The sequence below is a fragment of the Hypanus sabinus genome, chromosome 9, assembly GCF_030144855.1.
Source record: "Hypanus sabinus isolate sHypSab1 chromosome 9, sHypSab1.hap1, whole genome shotgun sequence".
Lineage (NCBI taxonomy): Eukaryota > Metazoa > Chordata > Chondrichthyes > Myliobatiformes > Dasyatidae > Hypanus > Hypanus sabinus.
The window spans coordinates 21,207,559-21,235,180 of NC_082714.1; the positions used below are offsets into that span (position 1 = coordinate 21,207,559).

At 39.0% G+C, this 27,622-nt stretch overlaps 1 protein-coding gene across 6 annotated transcripts in view; it reads left to right on the forward strand.

Annotated features, from left to right (window-relative positions):
* clec16a (C-type lectin domain containing 16A) overlaps positions 1 to 27,622 on the forward strand; it is a 241,706-nt gene that overhangs the window by 176,833 nt on the left and 37,251 nt on the right. For all 6 annotated transcript variants that reach the window (XM_059979201.1, XM_059979202.1, XM_059979199.1 and 3 more), the window contains 2 exons: positions 11,162 to 11,313; positions 12,377 to 12,581. In XM_059979201.1, the coding sequence (XP_059835184.1) occupies positions 11,162 to 11,313; positions 12,377 to 12,581 (357 nt within the window). The remainder of the gene's footprint in view (positions 1 to 11,161; positions 11,314 to 12,376; positions 12,582 to 27,622) is intronic.

Here is a 27,622-nt window from a genome sequence, read left to right on the forward strand (position 1 = left end):
ATATAAACCAAATTGTATGATTAAGTATTTTGGCAAGTTGATGTTTGATCCCTTGATTGGAGTGTCATCACAGAGCATGTCATTCTTTGTAAGTGGATGACTGGCATTATATTATTAGCTAGCTGTCTGCAACACACTACATGTAATAAAGTAGCTCTTCAATACAATTGTATTATATTTGAATTTATACTAAACCTCTTGGAAAGAAGCCTTCTTTCCCTCATTTAGCCAAATCAGATCCAGTGCATAACCTCACCACCATGTTAATTGCCAAATATTGATATCTGAATTCCTTTACCCTCTAAGTAACACCTTCAGCAGGATAGTGCATTTGTGTTTTTGCCTTGGCACAGAAAAAGCTAAAATGGTTGATTGCAGGAGCAGATTAATTAGATTAAATCTTTGCAGCAGTATAAAAATAATGTATCTAATTAGCTTGTTTGGATTTAAATATATCTACCTTTGGATTTCTTTCTTTCTTTCTAAATCTTTTTATTAATATTAGTAATATGGACAGAATACAAATAATATATTGATAAAGAAATTACCAACATACAAATTCCATTACATATGAAAAAACATACATAATAGTTACAATATAAATGAGTTTACCAAGACATAAGCCATAAAATATATGTATGAACATAGTAAGTCTAAATATTTCATAATGTATAATATAAAGAAAACAGAAAAAAGAAAAAAAACAAAAAAAATTTATATAATGCAAAACTAGCTAATCTAATCTAATAACTATAACTAATAAGTAATATAGAAGAAAAAAGAAGCAAAAAAAAAGAGAGAAGAAAAAAAAAAGGGGGCGCTGTTTATAATATCTCACAAAAATAAGTATTCATCAATGCCGTCACTTCTGGTCCTCTCAAAATACATAAGCTAAAAGCTGAGAAATCAAATGAACTTGGCACAGGTTATATTGGTCATATTACATCATATGAAAATGTTGAATAAATGGTCTCCATAACTTTTCAAATTTAATAGAAGTCTCAAAAGTACCACTTCTAATTTTTTCTAAATTTAAACATAACATCGTTTGAGAGAACCAATTAAATACAGTGGGAGGATCAATTTCTTTCCAATTCAACAATATAGATCTTCTAGCCATCAGAGTTAGAAATGCAATCATTCGACGGGCAGAAGAAAATAAATGCAGTGAGTATAACATTGGTAAACCAAAAATTGCGGTAATAGGATGAGGTTGTAAATCGATATTCAAAACCGCAGAAATAATATCAAAAATATCTTTCCAATATTTCTCCAAAAATGAACACGACCAAAACATATGAGTTAAATACGCAATTTCAGAATGACATCTATCACAAATAGGACTAATATGAGAGTAAAAATGAGCTAATTTATCCTTGGACATATGGGCCCTATGTACGACCTTAAATTATATTAATGAATGTTTGGCACATAACGATGATGTATTAACTAATTGAAGAATTATATCCCAATTCTCACTAGAAATACTAAAACTAAGCTCTTTTTCCCAATCCTTTTTAGTCTCTAAAAAGGCTCTGAACGTATCTTCATAATTATATTATAAAGTTTTGAAATAAGCCCTTTTTGAAAGGGTCTAATTCAAATAAACTCTCCAAAGTATCTGAAGGCACAAAATTTGGAAACGTAGAGAGTACAGAACTTAAAAAATGTCTAATCTGTAAATATCTAAAAAAATGAAATCTAGGCAAATTATATTTGTTGGATAATTGCTCAAAAGACATGAAACAATTGTCTAAAAATAAATCAGAAAATCTTAGTAATCCCTTAGTTTTCCAAGCCGAATAAGCTTGATCTATAATGGAAGGGTGAAAAAAACAATTAGATACAAAACGAATTGAGTCAACCCAAAAAATCTCCGAAATTGAAACCATATACGCAAAGTATGTTTAACTATCGGGTTGTCAATTTGTTTCGGCAATTTAGAAAGAGCAAAAGGGAGAGAAGTCCCTAAAATAGAACCCAGAGCATAAGCTGATACCGATTTAGTTTCTAAACTCACCCAACAAGGGCCAAAAGATCCACCCCCATCTTTCAACCAACATAACAAATACCTAATATTAACTGCCCAATAGTAAAATCTGAAATTAGGTAATGCAAACCCGCCTTCCTTTTTTGTCTTCTGTAAATATGTTTTACCTAACCTGGGATTTTTATTCTGCCATATATATGAAGAAATTTTAGAGTCAACATTAGTAAAAAAAGATTTCGGGATAAAAATTGGTATCGCTTGAAAAATATATAAAAACTTAGGTAAAATAACCATCTTATTAGCATTAATCCTACCTATTAGGGATAAAGACAAAGGTGACCACTTAGTAAACAAACCTTTAATCTGATCAATTAAGGGTAAAAAATTAAATCTAAATAAATCTTTATGGTTTTTTGTGATTTTGATCCCTAAATAAGTAAAAAAAGTCATTAACTAATATTGGTAAACACTGAGGCTACTGGAGTATGATAAATCAATTTGATCCATGATATAAATATCGGACTAAAATTAAACTTCTCCAACACATTAAATAAGTAAGGCCATTCAACTCTATCAAATGCTTTCTCCGCAAAAAATGAAATCACGCATTCTGAAGTTTCATGTGAGGGAGTATAAACAATATTCAACAATCTCCTAATGTTAAAAAAAGAATAATGATTTTTAATAAAGCCAGTTTGATCATCTGAAATAATTTTGGGTAATACCTTCTCCAATCTGGATGCCAGTAACTTGGAAAAAATCTTGGAGTCTACATTCAATAAAGATATAGGTCTATAAGAAGCACAGTTAGTAGGGTCTTTATATTTCTTCAATATTAGAGAAATAGAAGCTCTATAAAAAGATTGTGGCAAATTCCCCAATCTAATGGCTTCCTCAAAAACCTTACCTAACCAAGGGGAAAGAGTAGCGGAAAAAATTTTTTAAAATTCAACTGTATAACCATCTGGACCCAGTGCTTTCCCAGAATTCATTGAGGAAATAGCCCCCTTAATTTCTACATCCGTAATGGGAGTATCCAATATCAAAAGATCATCAGATGATAATCTTGGAAAATTTAATTTCCCAAGAAAATCAGACATGGTATTATAATCTTGAGGAAATTCAGATTGATACAAGGAGGTATAGAAATCTTGAAATGCCTTATTTATCTCATCATGATTAACTGTCAGATTCCCATTCTGCTGACCAATCTTAGTGATTTGACGTTTAACCAAAGCATTCTTCAATTGACTAGCTAACAGTTTACCAGATTTATCACTATGTATATAAAAATCAGATTTAGTTTTCATTAATTGATTTTCAATCGAGGATGTAAGTAATAAACTATGTTCCCTTTGTAAAGCTCCTTACTAGGAGCAATCGAATATTTCTTATCAATCTCTTTAATTTTAACAACCAATAAAAGAGTTTCCATCTTAATACGTTTCCTCAAACCAACAGAATAAGAAATAATCTGTCCACGTATATAAGCTTTAAAAGTGTCCCAAAGTGTTCCGCAGGAAATATCATCTGTAGAATTAGTTGAAAAGAAGAAGTCGATCTGCTCCTCCATGAATTTTATGAAGTCAGAGTCTTGCAACAAGGTAGAGTCAAATCGCCATTGTCTAGCATTAGAAGCTGTATCCGTAAATTTCATAGAAAGTAATAATGGAGCATGATCAGAGATAGCTATAATATCATAGTTACAACCGATTACCCATGGAATAAAACAAGAGTCTACAAAAAAATAATCAATTCTCGAATAAGAGTGATAAACATGTGAGAAAAAAGAAAACTCTTTGTCATTAGGATACCGGAATCTCCAAATATCAAAAACTCCATTGTCAGTCAAAAAAGAGTTAATTCAAATGGCCGACTCATTAGGTAAAGTCTGAATAGATAAAGATTTATCCATCAGAGGATTTAAACAACAATTAAAGTCACCACCCATTATTAACTTATATTCGTTTAGATTGGGTAAAGAGGTAAATAAAGACTTAAAAAAGTCAGGACAATCCACATTTGGAGCATAGACATTAACCAAAGCAACCTTTTTATTACAAAGTAAACCTGTAATTAACAAAAATCTGCCATTCGGATCCGAAAAAAATATCATGTTGAACAAATGAAATAGAGGAGTCAATAAAAATTGAAACTCCTTTTACTTTAGCATTCGAATTTGCGTGATACTGTTGACCCCACCAAAATCTAAAAAAAACGAAATTTGTCCTCCTTCCTCACATGAGTTTCTTGTACAAAAATGATATGAGCATTAAGTCTTTGGAATACTTTGAAAATCTTCTTTCGTTTAATTGGATGATTTAAACCATTAGTATTCCAAGACACAAAATTAATGGTCTGAACCATAATTCTATAATCAACCCTTTGGTATAGAAAGGGTTAACCAACTTATAAACTCATGCACCCGGAAGAGGAACAAAAGTAATGAGAAGACCCGGAAGTGACGACAACACAGACATATTTGAAGTTCAAAAACAGCCCAACTAAAAAAACTAACACAAACTGGTACAAAAAAAATAGAATTAGAAAACAGACCATCCCCCCACCCCCCAAGAAAAAGAGAAAAAGCCAAAATATGACTTAAAAAGGGAAAAAGTAAGACTAATCCTACCCCCATGTCAGCTGAAGAACACTCCATATATAAAGGATATATATAAAAGAATCACCCCAACTTTAAAAATTAAAATCGCTATAATAAAGACCATATTTCTAAGTATAGTTAGTTGTAAAAAGAATAAAAATATAATCACTAAAAAAAATTATAAATCGGGCTCTAGCCCAGACAAAACAAAAAATATTTAAGCTAAGATAAGCGATGCATTGTAGGGAAGAGACGCGAAAAATATAAACATAAAGCCATCTTAAGCAAAACCAAAAATCTTTTTCAAAAAACCACCATCTTAATCAAAGAAAAATTCACCTTCAAAGAATTAAAAATATACCTTCGAAGGAACAAAGTTAATAGACAAGTATGTAGTTAAATGATTAAAGTGTATAAGGCAAAACAATTAATATGACGCAAACACACTTTAACTTAAGTATAAAGTATAGGATGAACCTACACCAATAACCAGATTTTAATTCTGGTTTAAGAGATCGAGAACCATCTTACACGATCAGAATCGTTCATTTATTAGAGACTGGTGTCTGTAGCAGTAGGGAAGTTCTCCTCCAGATATTTTCTCGCTTCTGAAGTTGAAATGAAAACCTGTCGTGAAGCATTCGACGGAGAAATTCGGAGCTTCGCAGGGTATAGAAGCGCAGGTTTCAGATTTTTCTCATAACATTCAGCCATCAACGGTTTAAAAAGAAGCCTTCTTTTTAAAAGGTCAGGACTAAAGTCTTCGACCAGACGGAAGCAAAAATCTTTGAATTTAATCATTCCTGCTCGACGAGCTGCTCTTATAAGTTGTTCTTTGTCATGTACATAATGGAACCGGACAATTACCACCGAAGGTTTGTCTGTAACACTCGGTGATTGACGCGGAATTCTATGTGCCCGATCCAGTAAAGGGGGGTTATTCGGGAAAATCGTCGGAAACGCTTCTTTTAAAAGTTGAGCAAAATATTTTGAAGGGTCATCTTTTTCTATGCCGTCTGGAAGACCAAGTATACGTAAGTTCTGTCTTCTGGACCGATTCTCAAGATCGTCACTCTTGGCTTTAAGGGCTTCCATTAGCTTAATGGTCGAAATTAAATCCTGTTGCAGTTTTTCAATAGTCAAATCTCGCTTCCGAGCATCTTCTTGCAGAGACGCAATAAGATCTTGTTGCTGTTTAATTACTAAATCCGTCTTAACCATGTATTCTTGAAAAGCCTTTATATCTTCTTTAAAAAATTGTTGTAGTTCAGCAAATTTTTTATCCAAAACCTCCATAAACAATTCAAAAGTTAATTGAGTTTGTTGTGTCGGAGCCTGCTTTTTTCCGTTACCGTTCGGATTGCGTCCGGGATCCCGTCCCTTAGACCTGAGAGACATTTCTGTTTGCATATCTTCAAAAGTTCACAACAAACTCTTGGCAGTAAATCCAAAAAAAATTAACAAAGAAACTTTAGGTTTAGGTAAAAATAAGCTGAATAAGGGTGATCAAAGGTTAAAAAAAGTAAAGGTTATGGAGCGAATCCAAAACAGTACTCACTCCATGAGCGTCTCCAGCTGACCTCTACCTTTGGATTTCAGTACAGTTTGAAAAGGAAGACTTTCCCTCCCACTAGTATCTCGCATTCCTAGCAGAGTTTCTTTGTAAAATGATATTTGTTTTTTTAAATCTTAGTACCTGTATTATTCTTATCCTCTGGTACAATTTCCCCAGTCTTTAAAATTCAGGGTAATTTTAACTTTTTTTTTTCAATTTCATCATGATTTTTCTCTTAATGACTAAAATTGCTTTATTACAAAACCTATCACAATAGAAGTTGATGCCCGATAACTCTGTATTACAATATTATGTTACCTTATTGATCTACGCTACTCAGTTTGTGAGGTGTCCATATTAAATCTATCAGGATTTTGATTTGTATTTAGGCCAGATTTGAAATTGTATCTGCAGTGTATTATAGTTAATTCAGACTAGGAGCATCAGAAAAGTTAATGTGTTTAGTGTATTTGTTTAGTGTAGCAACAAAAACAAAGTACAAGCAGTTGTAGTAATTAACCCCTTAACATTTTTCACATGTAGTTGAGATCCTATCAATCTTAGGTTAATCATTGCATTTAAAATACATGAGCCACAAATTATTAAACATACAGTCTACCAGAGTAATGTTTGGATGAACACTTACTAATTCCTTAGAGGAAATCACTGATTAGTAAGCATGTAATCTATTTCTGATCTTTTTCATTGAAAATCTACATCAGTTCCTATACTTCATTGGAAATACTAGTATATTCTCATAAGTATAGGAATGGGAGTAATAGCTTCCATGTGTGACTTTGTAATACATGCTGGATAGGAAGCCAAACAAGGATGACCAATAATGTTAACTTAACCATTCTGTTCCAGAAATTCTTCTCAGTTAAAAATAGAATGACCATTTTAATTACTCATTTTGGTTAACAGTAAATCATTGGAGCATTGTAGATCTCGTCGAATTCTAAAACAATTGCTTAGCTGATCACAAAGCTGAAAATAATATCTTGATACAGGCTGTGTGGTACTGAATGAGATTGACAAACCAAATAATTTTAGTTGGTTTTAGTTTATGTCAGGAAATTATTTACTCAAGACACTCAAGTATATATTTGAATGCTTATGTCTATAAGTTGACACTAAAAGCATTTCTAAATCTTAATACTTTTTTGGCCATTCCAAACACTAATTGTTGATCCACTTACCAGTTGAGAAAATTAACAGATTTACCACTTTAATCCTTCATGATTGCTTGTAGGATTAAGTAAAGGAAAGGCAAGTTTGCAAACTTCAAAACTTGGCAAAGAGTATTCAGACCAATAGGCACTTTTGTAATGTATGTAATACGTTATAGGAATTTGATATAAAACTGCAAAAGTTATGCTTATCTTGTATAGGGCATTGATGAAACAGCATTGGAGTATTGTATATAGTATTGGTCTCGGTTTCAAAGAAAAGCATGAATGTATTGGAAGTGGTTCAGAGAAGGCTTACTAGACTCATTATTGGAATGAATGGAAATATTGGAAAGGTTAGGCTTGTATCTGTTGGAGTTCACAAAAAAGAGAGGGGACTTGATTGGAACATATGTGATCCCAAAGGGTTTTTGACAAGGTGTATTTGAAAATAATGTTTTCTGTTGTTGGAAAATCTAGAACACGGGGCTGCTTATTTAAGACAGAGATGAAGTGTTTTTTTTTAACTCTGAGGGTCATGAGCTCCTGGAACTCTTCTCCTCTGGGTTGAAGTACAATCACTGAATATTTTGTAAGACAATGGAAGACTGCTGTTTGATTTGCAAGAGTCCAAAAGGTTACCATGAGGAAATATGTTGAGGCTACAGTCAGAACAGCCCCTAGTTAAATGAGGGAGGAAGACTGAGGGACCTAATGGTCAACTAATTACAACTCTGCAACTAATTTCTATGCAAGGAGAGTTTTATAGACAGTTGATCTCTTTCCTTGAGGATGCCGTTTGGTGTATCTAATATTAAACGACAAGTCTAGAATATTTGGATAGACTAAGAGTTGCTCACATTTTTTTAAATACTTCGTGATTTCAAGGAAACAAGAATCACATACTTTCACATTTACTTAGTGAATATTTTTGAGTCAAAACTGTAAGGCCAAATATGTTGGAAGTGGACTTAGTATTCTTTTGGTCTGCTAAGCATATGCTACATTTCCATTTCCCAAAAAAATCTCCTTTAAAGAAATGCTATATCTTTGTACACAAAATTACGTTGTAAGGCAGAACTTATGGAAGAAGCATGCAGAGTTCAAAGTTGCTACTTCATTTCTGCACTGTTTGCTGGGAAGTGATTTTTTTTTTAAATCTCCCATATTTGTCCCGATCCATCTTCATAAAGAGCGCTGAGGAGGTCTGAGGAAATGTATATTATTAGGGAAACAGTACTTTGTGGGCAACCACCACAGAATCATCTTCCCCAAATCAATGAAATGTGGGCAGATCAATCTCTGGTTACGGAACAACTGATTGGCACAGAAGCTATTATTTGTGAAGGGAGCACCAGTGAATAAAGTTTCCAGCTAAAGCGTTGAAGACAGACCAACTGATACAGGCAGCCAGAAATCGGTGTTTTAGTGAAGGTTCTTCAATTGTCATCTCACTTCCTTACCCCATGCATTGGGTTTCATTGCCTGAACAACTGGGGTCCAGTCTCTGCTTGCAATGGAAAAAATATGCTGAAAGATCAGTGGGTGCAGACACAGCTCAACTGTGCTGAGGTGAATTGTGAATGGAAGCATTGGGCCCAATTTTCCGATGGATTGAGTTTCACCCAGAAGTGATCATTGGCACCAACTATCCAGTTCCTATTAGTTATGAAGTGCCTAAACTGGATCCAAATTCTGTACTAATTTTCTATTTCCATGCTCAGAAGTATGTAGTTGTAAAATAAAAGCTGTAAGTTTGAGTACTTATATTTGAAAATTTGATTTCACTCATTTTTAATGGCTTAAATGCTTGCTCTGTTCCGACTGCTTTCGGCAGTCCCTCAGGTACAAGAATAATTTGTATCCACTCTGGTTTGTTGGGTTCTGAGACCAATGTGAGATCTGCAAAATTGTTTAGTTTGATGTCTGATGGCCAAGGTAGTTGGGTAGTCTCTGTGGTGAGCAACTTCTTGCCACTTACACAGATCTTCTGAGTGCTCTTCATCCAGACACCTATGATTCTCTGTGCCATCATGTACGCCCCTTCACTGCTGGATTTTCCCATCTGCCACTTAGTAATCTCTTTCCATCTGAGATTTGATGTTTCGGGGGTTTGTTGTCAGGTATGTGAACAACGTGGCCTGGGCAACTCGTCACTGGAAATGTTAACCTGGGAGAGGATGCAGAGGCTGGTTCACTCAGCCTTTCAGTGAACACAACCAGTGTGCTTCCCACCAACAGCATTATCTATAACATATACGAAGGGTGATTGATAGGTTTGTGGCCTAAGCTAGAAGGAGTCAATTTTAGAAAACCTAGCATATTTATTTTTCAACATAATCCTTCCCCCCCCCCCCCCCCCCCAACATTTACACACAGTCCAGCGGTCATGGAGATACGGATTTGGATCTCCAGAAAGTGTCCACAGCATGGGTGATTGATAAGTTTGTGGCCTAAGGTAGAAGGAGATGAGTTATACAGCTCTCGTTACATGCACATGCAGTTCAACTCTTTGAGTGATTATGCAGAAAATTTGAAATTACTAACTCATCTCCTTCTACCTTAGGTCACAAACTTATCAATCACCCCTGATGAGTTATTAACTGATGAGTTGGTAACTATAAACTTTCTCCATAATCACTGAAAGAGTGGAACTGCATGTGCATGTAATGAGAGCTGTATAACTCATCTGCTTCTACCTTGGGCCACAAACTTAATCACCCCTCGTAGTTGCCACATCATCCCCCATTGGTTTCAGAAGTGCTTAAGAACTGAAAGCACATATTTTATGTCAATGCTGCACTGTCTTTATAATTAGGTGGGGGGGGGGGGGGAGTTCCCAAAGAGAGAAGGAAACTGTGATCAACAAGGCAATATATCTACACAACGTTTGGCAATACCCTCTTATTCTCCTCTCTTCCCCCTCCCAGCTGCCAACATACCTTCTGTCAGATCACACCCACGTGTCCATTCCACTTGTTTTAAGTTGCCCCAAGTCCTTGGACACATGAGATCACATTGTCAGCACTATACCAATCAATAAACTGAAAGCACACACGAAATGCTGGAGGAACTCAGCACTCCAGGCAGTATCTATGGAAAAGAGTACAGTCTACGTTCCGGGCAGAAACTCTTCAGCAGGACTGGAGAGAAAAGGCCGAGGCTTAGATTTAAAAGGTGGGGGGATCAGTGAGAGAGGGTTTCACTGAACTCCCGTCGAAGGGAAGATTTAAACTTCTTCAGGGTAGGCATCTCTAGAAGAGACTTTGCAGACTAGTAATCTAATCACAAACGAGTGAAAATCTGCAGACCCTAATGAACTGAAAAGTTGCTTTTAATCCTGAACAGTACATTTCATCTGGACAAGCAAATGAGTGCATGGTGAGGGAGAAGAGTATTGGATATTCCACATTGAAGCATCATTGGTATTCAATGAGGGATTTGCTCCCTTTTTGATAGTGAATCACACTATGAAAGTGAGCTTGTGTTGCGTATTAATGCTGAATCTGTTCGTTTTAGTTTCCCCATGGGTACAATGTTGACAATGTTTGCAAGCATGGTGAAATCCATGTGTACTTAGAAACGTAAATAAGTACAGTTAAATCCATTCTCTAGACATTGGCATTATTGCAATACACTTCAGTTTCTCCAAAATTTCAGGCAATTGCACAAATTCTTCAGTTTGATGGTAAACCAAAAAAAAACAAATGCCTCTGTACTTCAAAGTAACATTTGTTTATAATCTTGATTTATTGCAATTGGTTATTTTATGTTTTAGTTAGAAATGTAATTGTCTATTAATTACTTGGAAAGTGATCATCTCTTTTCCTATTTTCTCCTTTCAGATAACAGTGATCTAATTGCTTGCACTGTAGTTATGAAAGATGGCAGTCAAGTACATCGCTTTCTGGCTGTCGATGTTTATCAAATGAGCTTGGTGGAACCTGACAGCAAACGGCTTGGATGGGGCGTGGTAAAATTTGCAGGTCTGCTTCAGGTAATAGAGATAAATGAGGAGGCATGTTAGACAATTCAAAACTATTACATATTTCGGACCACTGCTGCTACAGTTCATCATATAAGATGTCAGTTATCAGCTGCTTAGATTTCAGCACATCTTGGACTTCTGCATGCATGCTTTCAAAGTGAAGATGTGCTGGAGGTAGTGCACAGGTGCACACCTAATTGTCTGCTTCATTGCTGGGCATGCCATTGAGCTGAGCAGTGACTTACCAAAGGCAAGAGCTGCGTGTATTTTGCATCCAGCCAGGGAAGGCAGGTGCACAAACAGCAATCGTATTTGTTTATGGTAAAAAAAAAGTAGGATTTATTTCAAAGGTTGTTTTTATTGCCAAAGTGTGCATATACAATATAACTGATATTTGCCTTCTCTAGATAGCAATGAAATACAGAAAAATCATGGGGGTCATTGAAAGAAAAGACATCAACTCCAACCCCCCCCCCCCAGCACGAAAAGAAAAAGAAACAAAACTTGCAAACCCCAAACACCTCCCCCTCTCTCGCACAAAATACTAATAGATGGCCCACATGAGAAACTGCAGCTTGAACATCAAAAACCCCAAACTCCTCTCTCACAAAAGAAACAATCCCATCAAATCCGCCAACCCTCTCCTCACAGAGAACACAGCAACAATAACATCAAATCCCCACTCTCTCCCTTGCAAAAAATAGTGACAATAACATTAAATCCACAATCCCTCTCGCAGAAAAGAACAACAGCAATAGCATTAAACACCAACACCATCACACACACAAAAAACTAACAGATCACCCACACAAAAAAGCACCAACAGGAATATCAGATCTCAAATCCCCAACTCATCCCTCTCTCAGAAAGTAACTTGTCGCCCACCTGCAATCGGCAGCAAGAAGGAAAACACTGAAAAGTGATGGAGCACTAGTGGTTTATGTGCTTTCAGCTAAATTTACAGACCATTGATACAGTAGTATCCATTTTCTATTTGTATTATGCTCAGAAGAAAACTATGTTACAGTTAAATTATGTGATTACGTTTGTTTTTAACTGCTTTCTTTTGTAGGATATGCAGGTGATGGGAGTTGAAGATGATAGCAGGGCTTTAAACATAATCATCCACAGGCCTGCATCCAACCCTCATGCTAGGCCCTTCCCTATTCTTCAGGCAACCTTCATCTTTGCTGATCATATCCGTTGTATCATTGCAAAGCAGCGATTAGCAAAAGGTCGCATTCAAGCACGACGTATGAAGATGCAACGAATCGCAGGTTAGTATCTTTTTCTGAGTATGCTTAAATTAGCCAATCAAGTGTGATGCTAATTACCAGCTAAAGTCTAGCTAGTTAAAATTACAATTATGTTGCAATGTTGAATTAATCTTTTTAATACTCCTACTTGACACATCTTCCCTTAAGATTGCTTATTAAGCTTCTACTTAAAAAAAACTTGTTCCCTTTACAGCAGTGTTTTTTTTAATGCTATGCTATTGAAAGCAAAGGATCTATGCCATATTTCACAATTTGCTGCTCGTTGCAACAGCCAAGAAGCCACTGAAGCATTCTAATCTTGAAAGAAATATTTCATTGACTACACTCATATTGATGTGTTCTGACAAATGCTGCAAAGAGCTTTATAGCCAGTCATTGAAAATGTGATCAAGCAGAATTTCTTGATGGTCAATCTTGTGTATCCCAGTAGGTTAGTAACCAGGACTCTTTCAACTAGAGAGAATCAACAGTGTTAAACATTTTCACATGGAAGGAAAAGGGCTATTAGCTCCTTTCTTGGCAGGTAACACCAGTTTAGAATCCAGCCTCACCATGCAAATGAATATCATCAGTGCAACAACAATACAAATCAAAATAACCGTTCAAAATGCCATTCGTCTACACCAGCTAAAAATCCAGTGTGTTATTATTACTGTAAGGCTTCCTACTATATGTTGCTGCTCTTCTTTGCCCTTGTGGCACATCAGGCAGTGATCTTGCCACCTCTTTAGCATTTGTCTGTTTTTTGTTTAATGAGGCCAATTTGCTAGCTCAATGCTCAACCCACCACCGCCAGCCAGATTCGCTACTTGCCTCGAGGTCTGGTGCTGATACCACTGCACCACCAGCCAGCTAAATCCTACTATATATAGCATCTAAAAGCAGAAGTTACGTTGTGGTGTGCCATGAACTCCACAACTTTGAAAATCCCATACCTGACAGACTCCATTCTGATGGAGAACGACAGGAGTATGAGTATGATGGTTAGAGTAGAATGCTCCAATTTGACATTAAAAGCCCTGTGCTCTAGCTGAGGTGTCCTTGTCCACTTGGGTAATAAGGAGCTTGCAAAGTAACAGATCCAGTGTAAACCCTTTCCAACACATCCGTTGCTGACACTGAAATGTTTTCCAAAGATCTGTTGAAAGTACCCAGGATACTATGTAAAATTGACCTCCCATCCTGCTGTACAAATTCATCTGCACTGATATAACACATGAGTGAATGAATCAAGTATCAGATGTATCTGGTCCCAGACTTGCTGAGTTCCTCCAGCATTTTGTTTATGTTGCTCAAGATTTTCAGCATCTGCAAGATGGCATGAACATCAATTTCTCATATTCCAGTAATTTCTTTCCCTTTTCTCCTCCTCTCTTCTTCCCCATTCTGGTTATCCTCTCTATCGTTTCTTTGCCTGCCCATCACCTCCCTCTGGTTTCCTTCCTTCCCTTTCTTCCATGGACCGCTGTCCTCTTCTGTTAGATTCCTCCTTCAGCCCTTTTACCTCTTTCATGTCCTCCTTCCCAGCTAACTCCATCCCTTCCTCCCCCTTCATCGTCACCTGGTCGCACCTGTCACCTGCCAGCTTGTACTAGCCTTCCCCCCACCACCTTATTCTGGCTTCTGCTCCTTCCATTCCTAATGAAAGGTCTCAGCTCAAAAACATCGACTGTTTATTCTCCTTCATAGATGCTGCCTGACCTGCTGAATTCCTCCGGCATTTTGCGCATAATGCTCAAGATATCCTCCATCTGCAGAATCTCTTATATTAGTGATCGTGTGTTTGTGTGTGTGTGGGATCCCGATTGCCTTCACTTAGTTATCTATGCAGGGTTCTGCTCTTGGTAAAGAGGTGTCCTTAGTTGCATTTGGGGTCATGTCTCTTTGAAGGAGCTGGGATAAGTTCACTTGTGCCAATCTTTGCTCGAGGGAGAATGATCTCTTTTTTTTTGCAGGAAAACCGTCTGTCGGTAAGCAGAGAACATTTAACTACTCAAGTACAGCAGTCCCACAAAGACCTAGATACACTTTGCAGATCTATTAGTCTGCAGCACACAATAATATACTTGCAAATGGCACTTGCTGTTCATGAGGGCAGTGATCTGCTAACAAGTGGCATCTCTTTGATCAGTGAAGACATCAAGCTGTTCCCCCGTGACATATCAGTGATCTTGAAGAGATTCGAGCTACTCCTCACTCCTGTTTGGCTGGATCAGGCGCATGATAGTAGAAAACGGTCCTGTGCCCTCTGTCAGTTCTTCCCCCCTCCCCCACTGTCCCCACCAAGGCAGTTGTCACCTGAAGCAGTAAACATTACTTGATAGGAATGTATCCAAACCATTGCAAAGATGTGCACATCTTCACCAGTACAAAGGTGCGTTCTTCTCGTTCCATACAGCCACTGCATTTTCCTGCGTTCATCAGACAGATTTGATAATGTACTAACTATCTGATGGTCATGCAATCACTCCATTAACAGTGTTGATCTGAGTTCAACTGTGGTTATAGGGATACCTTTACCCATTTTACCCACTGAGCTCCCACACCATATTCCTTGTGAAATAGAAGAAGCTGCAGGCGCTGGAAACCTGAAATGAGTGGATGTTGCCTGACCTGAGTATCTTCATCATTTCCTGTTTCTTCACCAGATTCCATACTTGGTGCCAGTTTGCACATCACAAGTACTCCGTGTATTTCGAAACGTAAAAAACAACCCATCTTGCTCACTCTTTGAGGTGACGTACTTGGGTCTCAGGCATAACAATGCAGCATGTTGGCTTTTATATATTCACAGCTTCCAGTCCCATTCTTTTCCCCCTCTTGCACTCACCTCCTTGTGCTTTCTGTCCAGGTATTCTGGTGAGGTGAAATGTGGGCTGCTCAGAAAACAGAACAGAGGATTGTTGCAGTTAAGCTGTGTCCGTAGCACACTTACAGTGAAGCCATGGCTATGTAGTAATCACAGTGTGATATTGCAAGATTTGCTAATAAGCTACCTAATAGAATTTGCTGAAGGCATGCTTTATACCTCTGCCTATAAGCCAAGACAAAATACTGGGTGTGATGGAACTCCACTGCACCAACTCTCCTGATTCTGGTTCAAGCAAGTCACCTTCTCTCTTTTTAAATTCCCATTCTGGCTCCCCTCTTACCCCTTCTCTCACTTCACCTAACACCTCCTGCTAGTGGCCCTCCTCTTTCCCTTTCTTCCAGATTTCAGATTTCTCCTTCAGCCATTTACCTTTTCAACCTATCACCTCCCATCATCTCATTTCATCATGCCTCCCCCATCTCCTGGCTTCACCTATCACCTTCCAGCTTGTACACCTTCCCTTACCCCACATTTTTATTCAGGCTTATTCACCCTTCTTTTCCAATCTTGATGAAGGATCTTGACTCAAAATGTCGACTCTTTATTCCTTTTCCATGGATGTCTAACCTGAGTTTTTCCAGCATTTTGCGTGTGTTACCTTAGACTTTTTTCAGTAATTTCTCTACTATTGATGTATGGCCAAATGGCCTATAGTTTGCTGGCTTATTGTTATTATCCTTTATGAACAAGAATAGATATTCTCCAGACCCTGGTATCTCACCCATGACAACAAAAATGCAAATGGTCTTGGGTATTTATCCACCTTAATGTGTGCCAGTATCTTTACCACAGCTTCTTTCCTAACATAGATAGAATACAAGTATTTCTCTCTCAAACTCTTCATCCTCCACATTGTTCTCCATGGTGAATACCAGTGACAAGTATTAATTTAGAATCTCACTAGTAGTCCACTGCACCACGTGGAGATTACTGTTTCAGCACCTAAGGGAATCTTCTTAAATTCGAAATAATGTGGAAAGAGTTAAAAAATGGGAATCGGTAAAAAGTTGGTAGGCAGTGGTCACTGTGGACACAGTGACCAGGAAGTCAGTTTCAGTGTGATATATCTCTAAAATTAGAGTAGAGGTTCCCAAACATTTTTTATGCCAAAGGCCCCTGCCATTAACTGAGGGGTCCATGGACCCCAGGTTGAGAACCCCTGCTCTAGGGGAAGGCTAGGATGTGGTGTGACCCATGAAATGCATATTTTCATTAAATTTCTACTTTTCTTCAGTGTTAGGTTTTGGTACAGTAACAAAACATTGCAAAATCAGGTTTTTTTAATAGTGGTTTTAGATTCAATATTAACAATTTTAATTAAGTCATCAGACAACGTGATCTTTAGCAACCCAGTTACAATATGTGAAAGAAATGATATGTAGATTAATGTTTGCTCATTGTAGTTAAAGAATCAAGCTTTCTCTTTCAAAATTAGATGCCTTTCCCATAAAAGTACATATTTCAGAGAATCTGTATTCATAATTTTACAACTAGAAGCTTTAATGCTTTAGCTTTTCTATCATGAGAAGAAATAAAACAAGATGTAAAACACAAAATTATCTTTGAATTGATAGTTTTTTGGGCAGAAATATGTTTTTATTTCTGGAAGGATAGTCTAACTAAAGATTGTTGGCAAGTAAATTTCATCTACTTGATAGGACGAACAAAGGCAAGTTATGCTTTGCTCTATTTTCATTTATGTTGCCCTATAAACTATGAATTAGTATGGTTATGCTCCTTTGTTTACACATCAGTTTAACAGTGAGACTTGAACTGCATGGGAACTAGTCCAACAACTAAATTTGTGTGCCCATTTTCAGTATCTGAACAAACTGCAATCGGATTTTAAAGAAGTATTAGCAAAGGCACTGAAATCTTTTAAAGAATTCTTCCACAATTTTGCTCTTAATGTAAAAAAAATAGGAATTAAGTTTCATCAGCTCCACTAGATTCTGGCTAAGTATTTTTAAAATGCTTTATATATGAAATACCCTGGTTTCCTCGGCTGCGTAAGTTTGTGTGGATGTTGTGTAATTTGTCACTCTGTTACAAACGAGTGCCACGAAATAACAGACAGTACACTGCATTCAATTAAAAGACTTAGCTTTATATTTCTTAATTTGACCAAAGAGTTAGTAAAGAAAGGAACAAAAACAGAAAAGGACTCATTTTAGTGAAACAGTCTAATGTACACAAGTTGGAGCTCACGGTTTCCCCAAGTCACCGATCCTCAATCGATCTCACCCCGGGACCGAATCATGGTCCCACTCTGGGTCGAATCCTACCACCACATCTCTCTGGTGTCTTCGTTCCTCATCTCTTTCAAACTACACCAAAAAAAACCCAAGCCCGACCTTAGTTCCCTCACCAGAGAAACCTCCCCTTCAATTCAACCATCCTAATTGGTTGGCAGACATTTCTCCTCATCTCTTATCATCAACAATAACCCAAGCATAAGCTGTAAATGAGCAGTTCTCACGAAACAACGCAAAATTAAATACACACAGCATAACAGTAAAGAATATTACCCTCTCCCTTCCCACCAAAATAGTCATGTCCTTATGACCATGAAATAATTTGTCACTTCATCTTTACCACTGCTTTCAAAGCAATTTTGTGCTGCCATCACCTCCAATCCATTTGACAGGTGAGTTACATATCTCACTAGGGGACTAGCAATAGCGCTCTGTTTCCTCGATGCAACATAGGCCAGCCTATCTAGGGGTCTCCTGATTCTTTGAGACCTCCATACCCTATCATCTACTTCTTCAGTTTGAGACAATCGTCAGGATACTTCTGATCTAGAAAGAGAGGCGTCGTCCCCCGGTCTATCATTCGTGCCCTCCTGCAACTCGGATCCCTCTGCCACTTGGCTGAGCTGCGCTTCATTCTCTTCATGATCCCGCTGAAACCTAGCCTGTCCGCAGATAGTCCCCCCAATTTCACCTGCCTCAGCGTGAGAAGTTTTGGGAATCTCTTCCTCAATCAGTGGGAAGTTAGCAAAAAGCAGCATATACCACATCCCCATTTCCTCATTCTCCGAGTCCATATCCCATTCGTGAATGCCCTCTGATCCTTGGTAGGGAAAGCTTGCACAAATCTGGTGTAGTAATCCGTAATGATGAAGACATTTGCCGTGTTGCTGGCATCTGGCACTATTGACAGGAAATCCATACACACCAAGTCAAGTGGCCCCGCACTCTGCAAGTGGGACAATGGAGCTGCCCTCATAGGCAGCATCCTCCTCCGTTTACATTGAATGCACGACTTGCAGTATTCTTTGACCTCCATCTTCGTTCAGGGTCAGTAGAACTAATCTCTGAGCAATTCATAGGTTTTTTCAATCCTCAATTGGCCAGAATCAAAATGAAGTGACTTCAACACAATCCTCCAATACTTCTCAGGCAGAACCAGCTGGGAACGCCAAGGCCAGTCCGGAGGCGATGTGACCCAGTATAGGATCTGGTTGCTGAACTCCAATCTGGGTTATTCTCTCTGTAATTGAGACACTGCAGCATGTTTCATCCGTTCTGCTTGAGTCATGTCTTCTTTTTCGGCCACTGACCAAATGATACGAAGCCCGGGTCATCTCACTGAGCAGCTGCCATTTCCCCAGGACTCAATTCCGGCAGCTGGTTTGTCTTCAGAGCAGTCAGGTTACAGTAAGCTTGTGGATGGCATCATCAGAAGCTCCCAATTGATTTACTACTCAATCCTGCCTTTGCCTTCCCCCTCCCTTCATCGTGAAGGAAAACTGTCATGTGGCTTTCATTCCCGGGGCAGAAATGCTCTCCCACTCTTTGTTGCTGTCCAGCCCTTCATGCGCATGATGGGACAGTGCATTGGCATCAGTGTTCCTTCTTCCTGACTGGTAATTCAGTCTGAAATCATAGGCAGACAATGCTACCAGCCACCGATGGCCTGTGGCATCTAATTTTGCCGATGTTATGTTACTTCTGTTTAAACGTACCATTGGTTAACAGTAAAGAATCATATTCTGGAAGAATTAGGGAACTTTTATTTACAGTAATAAACAAACACATCTTAACCAAGCCATGTACTGGAACATTCTAGCAATCCTGCGCATGCTCTTTGCTCTGTCCAATCATGTACTGGCACATCATTGCATGTGATATCACCACATCTTCCTTTCCTTAAAAAGAAAAAGCAATGAACAGCGTTAATCAAAACACATCTATATCAGATAACTGAAACTCTGAAGTTGGTTCTTTCTTAAGGTCTTTGCGATTTCTTCTTAACACTGCTCCCTCCTCTGTTTGGACCATGTATGATCTGGTCTGTGTCCATGTGTTCATTTTGTCTTGTATCCTCACTTTGTCTCCGTGTCCTTCAGACAAATGTCTCCTTAGATCAGTCAGTTCACGTTCCATTTCCATTTGTAACGAAATACCAACCTTTTCTTCAACTAATTCATTCTTTAACTGTGTAATCTTTTTATGCTGAGGCTTCATCATTTCAATAAAACTTATTAATTCCTTCACTTGTTTTTTCACTTCTTCTTTATACTGTGCCTACTATAAGTGTTCTTGCTCTAGATGGTGATGAAACTGAATCTCATATTCTCTCAGTGTCTCTTTCATTATCGCTTCTCCTGCCATTGCTTTTTCATATCATCAATTGCCTCCTGTTTGGTCGTCTCAGACACTGCAGCTACTGCTTTTATATTCTCCATGTCAGCATTTGCCTCTGTGAGCTGGACCTGCAGTCGAGTTACATCACCTTCTGCCAACCGTAATGCAACATTCTGTCGCTCTGTGTCACCATCCAAGACTAAAACTCTTTTTATCAAATTAAGTCTTTCACAGGCAGATAAACCCAGGATTGACTGTACATTTTTGGCACGACCATAAATGAAAGCGTATGCACAATATTTTTGTGTGATACCTTTGCTGCGCATGTTCCTTTAACTGGAATGTCTGCACCTGAATACCCAGTCACTTTTATATTTATCTGATGTAACTTCAGTCTTGGCTTTAAAGCATTAAACTCAGATTTTTAAAGAACAATTACTTGCGCTCCAGTATCAAGCTTAAACAGAATATTGTTTTGATTCACTTGCAACGGAACAGTCCAGTCATTCTTTCTTTGTTTATTTTCACAAAGCGCATCTATATAAAATTCCTCACATTCATCTTCAAGCACACCATTTACTTGTTTCATTTTATTTTCCTACTTTCTACTTTTACAACTGCGTGAAAAATGATTAATCTTACCGCAAGCCATTGTAAATTTTGCAAATGCGGGACACTGATTTGGACGAAGTTCCCACGCACAGCGATCTCATGGCCTTTTTCATTTTTCTTTCAAATGCTGTCTTGCTTTCTGGTGGTTTTGTCAATGTGTTATTATATTTCTTGATATATTCACACTTTTTTACAGCATTTACATTACAGTTTTCAACAAAAGGCTCTTCAGCCTGCAATGTCAGGGTCTCAGAAGCTTTGCAAAGTGCCAAAGCTTTTTCAAAATTTAAATCTTGATCTCTCAACAGTCTTTCTCTCAGAGCGTTATCTCGAATGTCACAAACAATTCTATTTTTAATGAGAGAGTCCGTGAGCAATCCAAACTCACATGTTCTACTACATTTTCTTAACTCAGTAACATTCTGATCAATTGTTTCAGCAGCTCTCTACACACATGTGAAAAATTCATATCACTCATACATTAAATTACGCTTAGGTATACAAAATATTTCAAATCTGACCATTATTGACTTTAAATTGAAATTATCTCCATCTTCAAAGACAGAATTATTATACCTCCACTGCGTCATTTCCGATTACATGGAGCAGAAGTGCAGCTTTGGTTTTTTTCCTATTTTGCTTCATAATCAATCGTCAGTAAGTACAGTTCACACTGTTGCTTGAAGATCCTCCAATTCTCAGCTACATTGCCAGTCAGCTGAAGTTTTGATGGGGGTTGTAAACCTTCCATTTTACCATATACAGTTCGAACTTTTTTCTTCAATTTTTTTCTCGATTATCTTCAATTCTCAATTCTCCCTTATTATTCTTCCAGAACCACTTCTGACACCATGTTATCTTACTTCTGTTTAAGCATACCGTATGTTAACAGTAAAGAATCATATTGTGGAAGAATTAGAGAACGTTACTTACAGTAATAAACAAACATGTCTTAACCAAGCCACGTGCTGGAACATTCTAGCAATCCTGCGCATGCTCAGTGCTCTGTTCAATCATGTACCGGCACATCATTGCAGGTGATATCACCACAGCTGAGGTCAGGATATAAGTTAGGGGATTGTTGTCTGTCCTCACCTTAAACTTGCCACCATAGAGATAGTCACTCAACTTATCCACCACAGCCCATTTCAATGCCAGGAATTCCAACTTGTGCTTGGGATAGTTTTTCTCAGAGGGTGACAGACTCCAGCTGACAAATGCAACAGGTCTCAACCCGGTGCCCTGATCCTGATACAGGACACCCCACAAGCCCACTCTGCTGGCATTCATATGCATTACATATGGCAATCGAGAGTCTGCAAAAGCTAGCCCAGGCACTTGTGTCAGCCACTCCTTCAGCGAGTGAAAGGCCTCTTAACATTTTGCATCCTATCCCACTCCAAAAGTCTCCAAAGAGCTAAGATAATCTTTACCCTCCTCTCCTTTTTCCTCCTCGCTTTCTTCCCCAAGGGAGGGTAATCACACAGAAGCTGGTTTAAAAGGTGACTCACTTTCGCATAGAACTTCATGAACCTCCAATAATACCCGCAGAACCCAAAGAATGAGTACAAATTGCTTACAGTCTGGGGCCTTGGCCATGTGGTCACTGCCTCTATTTTAGACAGATCTGTACCTACTCCGTCCCATGAGACTCTGTGCCCAACATAGTTGACAGATGTCTTGCAGAACTGGCACTTGCCCAGGGAAAGTATTAACCCTTCAACTTTCTGGCGGCCCAGCACCTTCAGTGGCCTCGCTTCATGGTCCTCCAATGTGGACCAGAACACTGATACACCAATACCTCAATCAATTTCATATCTGCCTCCATTTTCTCCATGACATCCTGAAAAGTTGCAGGGGCTCCCAATAAGCCCTGGAGCATCCTTTCAAACTGGAAGAATCCCAGTGTACATATGAATGAAAGAGGGGGATCTGGTAATATCCATTCCTCAAGTCCAGCACACTGAACCACTTTGCACCACTCAAGACAGGCCAGTGCATCTTTGATCCTCAGGACTGTATACTGGTCTGTGACACTACACCTGTTCAGAGTCATAAAGTCCACACACATCTGAACCTTCTAATTCTTCTTCCTGGCCACTACTATTGGGGACACATAGGGACTTCTGGATTCAATGATGATCCCAGCTTCAGCTTCTGTAAGTGCTGTTGAATGTCTTCCACCTCTGCAGGGGCCAGTCGCTGTGACCTCTCTCTGAATGGAGTGTCCTCCGTTTCCCGGATAGTGCGGCAAGTGCTCCTGGATCAACCCAGATCAAACTCATCAGTAGAAAAGACAGCTTCCAGTTTCAACATCTTTTCTATCAACCTCCTCTTCCAACCTGTAGGTACCGGGGAGTCCCCAAAGTTGAATGACTCAGCAGTCAACTTTCCCTTTTTCGAAGAGAGTTTCTCCCCGGCTTATCTCACAGGGACATTGTACATTACCGTCACTGGGAAGAGGTGCGCCAATGGCATGCCCCTCTTGAAGGTGACTTCCCTCTTTGTAGTGTTCCTGACGATCACTGCCCTTCCTGTTCACCTGTACAACCGAGGGCCTCTGCAATTCAGGCCTCACCAGTACCCCAGCAGGTAAGCCCAACTCCTCTTTGTAGTCTTCTCGAGCATTCACCAAGAGGGCCTTGGCCTCAGGCATTCTGGGAAATTTGGGGTTTCCCATCACTCTCGCTACTTCCCCAGGCCTAACATGATTAGCTTTGACTGGGTGAACCACTCAGTCCCTCGTCTAAGCTCATTATCCGGTCCAGTGCGGCCACGCACTTTCTCGAAAGCAGCTTGAAACACCGAGTGAACGGACAATGTTTTCAGAAAGCTCTCTTCAGCTCTGTCCTTGTAGGCTCCCATTAGCCATCTTCACAATAGGAGTATTTGTCCCCACAAGAATTGAAACGCCGTCCTTCTCAACGGGGTCCAGACAAACCAACGCTAATGTATCAAGGACCTCAGCCACTCCCACATCTGCCTTCAAAAACTCCAGCTTCACTGACAGGTAACTATCATACAGATAACCACCCGCACTAAGACCCCACATCTCTAGTGTGCTGAGTGGTTCGCTGTAAATACGTCAGATATTGGCAGTAAAACAAACGGTACAGCAAAGTGACCTGCCAGCCTGTGTTAAGTATGGCTGTAGCATAAATACCCTCTATCCATAGTGATACACTGGCACCTGGTTCCACTAAACCTTCAGGAATAGGGTTTTTTGCTTTAGGGTGTTCCTTGATAAATTGCTAGGAATGTGTTCCCCACCGAGACACCAGGCCATTCCCTCACTGGATCTCTTCTAAGTTTAGTGACTTTTCTCTCTGCTTAGATACCTGGGGGCTCACTCTCTGAGTGTTTCCCATCGTTCACACTCCCACCTGAAGTGGCCCTCTTCACCACAATTGTAACAGACAATACCAGCCATTCCCCTTCTGTGTCTTTATGGCTCTCACTATATCAGCAGCTCGGCCTCTCAAACTCTCAACCAATCGCTGTCTTTTTATGTCATCAGTGCACTGTCACTCATCTACAACTGAGAGGCCTACTCCGCCCAGGTCTCATACTCCTCTTCACCCTCGGGTGGGCTTCACCCCTGAGAACATTCTCAGCTTTCGTTAACTAGAACCCTCTGCCTGGGCACTAAGCCGTTTATTTGCAAGGGAGGTAAGGGCTGATATCAACTCAGAAGTCCCACTCTTCACTGGGGGACTCATTAGAAATTCCAAATCAGACCAGTCCTTCCCCTCACTCCACAGAAATGAAAGCAACCTGTCTTTGGTCTCCACCCCCAACTATGAGAGACTTAGCTTGTAATTTGGCCTGCTCTCCTACACTCTCCTCCTCCCAGAAAGTATGGACAGCCCACGGCCCTCCCTGTCCCGGGGCCTCAGTAGCACCAGCCAGTTCCACTGTCGTTAGATCAGAGCTTGTCTGGACTAAAACAAAGTATTTGCCTGCCATTTTATCAAACCTCCGCTCCACAATCATAACTGTTTCTACAGCTTTAACAGTACTTAAAGTTTGAATTAACAACTCATCAGAGATGTGAATGTCTACCCCGCTCAACACACACGCATTTGTTACCAGTAACTCCGTGGATCTGCACCACCATTCAACCTCTGCAGCGTCCATTCCCGCGTATCGTAATCACTTTACCAGACAATCGTTTAGCACAGACTTAAACACACAACTCAATGGATCAATGCTTAGGGCAATCACATAGCATCCAACGAAATCAGTAACCCGAACATAAGCTGAAATCTGGCAGCTCGCACAGAACAGCACAAAATGAAATAGTACAGCATAACAGTTAAAAAAAATATCAACCAGAGCATTACATATAAACAAAAATCTTTATGCGGAGCCACAAAAACAAAATTAACCGTAATTCCCTGTTCTTAGAATCGTCACCAGCACTGTCTCTTCCCTCCCCCTCGCAGGAGTTGACAGTTGCTCAATGTAGTGCTCTTCCCAGAACTTGTCTTAAGCCACTTTGAATTTTGTTTATCTTCTGCACTTTGCCTATGAGAAGATTTGTAATTGTATTGGAATGAAACCTTATCCTGAAGAAATTCTTCCCCTCAGAAGGATGTAAGTGATCCAGTTTCAAGGGGCTTTCAACAGGTTCAGCAGAACACCATCAGTGAGGAAATATTAGAAGAATACTTTATTAATCAAAACAATTACTCAATACGTACTCCAGTGCATCAGCCTGGTTTATGACAGGTATTTGTTTAAAAACGCAAGACTGGCAGACAGCTGGCTAGTTTGTTGGTTTGATTGCTTTATAATCATTTCATATCCGTCTATTAAATGCTGCCAATTGATTTTGCCATACTATTTTTTTCTAAGAACCTGGTCATATTGAATTCCATTTGGTTTGAATTCTCAAATTTTGCTAGATCATTTTTGTTTCTCAAAGGCAATAGAAATTATGAATGAAAACCATTTATTTATATTTACCTATTAGGATCTGGCAAGGACAACAATTATTGCCCAATAATGACAGGACGATAATTCATCCCACTGCGGTCCTGCTAGTGAGGTACTCTCACAGCACCTTTGGCTAGAGATTTCAGGGATTTGGACTCATTAATAATGAAGGAACAACAGTATACTTCAGGATGGTTTGTGATCTTAAGACCATAAGATATAGGAGCAAGTTAAGCCATCTTGGCCCATTGAGTCTGGTCTGCCATTTCATCATGGCTGATTCAATTTTCCTCTCAACCCCAATCTCCTGCCTTCTCCCCATATCCCTTCGTGCCCTGAGCAGACAAGAACCTATCAACCTCAGCCTTAGATATACATAAAGACTTGGCCTGTACAGCTACCTGTGGCAAATAACTCCTCAGATTCACCACTGTCTGGCTAAAGAATTTCCTCCTCATCTCTGTTCTAAAATGATACCCCTCTATTCTGAGGCTGTGTCCTCTGGTCTTAGACTCTGCTACCATAGGAAACATCCTCTCCACATCTATTCTATCAAGGCCTTTCACCATTCAATAGGTTTCATTTAGGTCAACTTTATTCTTCTGATGGAGGGGAACACATAGGAGGTGGTATTCCCATTTATCTGCTGCCCTTGTCCTTAGTAGGAAATGTCACAAATTTGGGAGATAGAGTAGCCTGGGTGAGAACAAGGTATTGTCAATCACACAGATTCTAGCCACGAAGTGCTGAGTTGTAGGGAGAGGTTTCAGAAAGGATGATGGATGCCGAACATCTTGTAAAACAAAAATGGAGAGTATTTCATCACACTCCTGACTTGTGGTTTGTACATAATGGAAAGATGTTGGGGTGTCACTCACTGCAAAAATAATCAGCCTCTTATCTGTTCTTATAGTCTTTATATTTATGTAGCTGTTCCATCTAAGTTTCTGGTAAAAGCTGTCCCCTGGATGTTGAATGTGGCGACTTGACAATGGTATTTATTGTCAAAGTTGATGATGAATATCTTTCTTTATTTTGCGTATATATCTTCTCATACAATGTAAACATTGCTGCCCTGCTCCTATTGTCTTTGCTCAGCCATTTCTGCAGAGACTTCTAAGACCCCAATATATTACTATGGATCAGGTGTCATATGTAGTTTCATGGTTGCCATTACTGATAGTTGTTTTCAGAATCTATTCCAGATTTATTTAATTAACTGAATTTAAATGTAAACTCATATATCAGGACCATTTGGTAGTTCTGTACTTCACTGCTATAGTCCGACAGTGGTAGAATAACAATAATCAGAATCAAAATTAATATCAGACATATGTTATGAAATTTATTAACTTTACATCAGCAGTATAATGAAATACATGATAAATAAATATAGAGAAAAGGCTGAGTCACATTAAGTATGTAAGTGCCTACTAAATAGTTAAAACAAGTAGTACAAAAACAGTAGTGTTCATGGGTTTAATCATAAACAACAAAAAATCTGTAGATGCTGGAAATCCAAGCAATGCATACAAAATGCTGGAGGAACACAGCATGCCAGGCAACTTCTATGGAAAAGAGTACACTGGACGTTTTGGTCCATAATCCTTCATCAGGTCTTATTTCGATCTTGTGCAGAAGCCCCTCTTCCCCTCTCCCATACCACATGCAAGCAGTCAGAATGCTCTCCAAGGTATATTTGTAGAAATTTCTGAGTGTTTTAGGTGACAAACCAAATCTCCTCAAATTCCCAATGAAATATATATAGCTGCATCAATACATGGTGTCCATGTTAGGTCCTCAGGGATCTTGACACCCAGGAGCTTGAAATTACTCACTTTCTCCACTTCTGGTCCCTCTGAGGATTGATTTGTGTGCCCTCGTCTTATCCTTCCTGAAGTCCACAATCAGCTCTTTGGTCATGGTGATGTTGAGTGCAAGGTTGTTGCTGCGACACCATTCAACTAACTGATATATCTCACTCCTCTATGCCGTTTCATCACCATCTGAAATTCTGCCAGCAATGT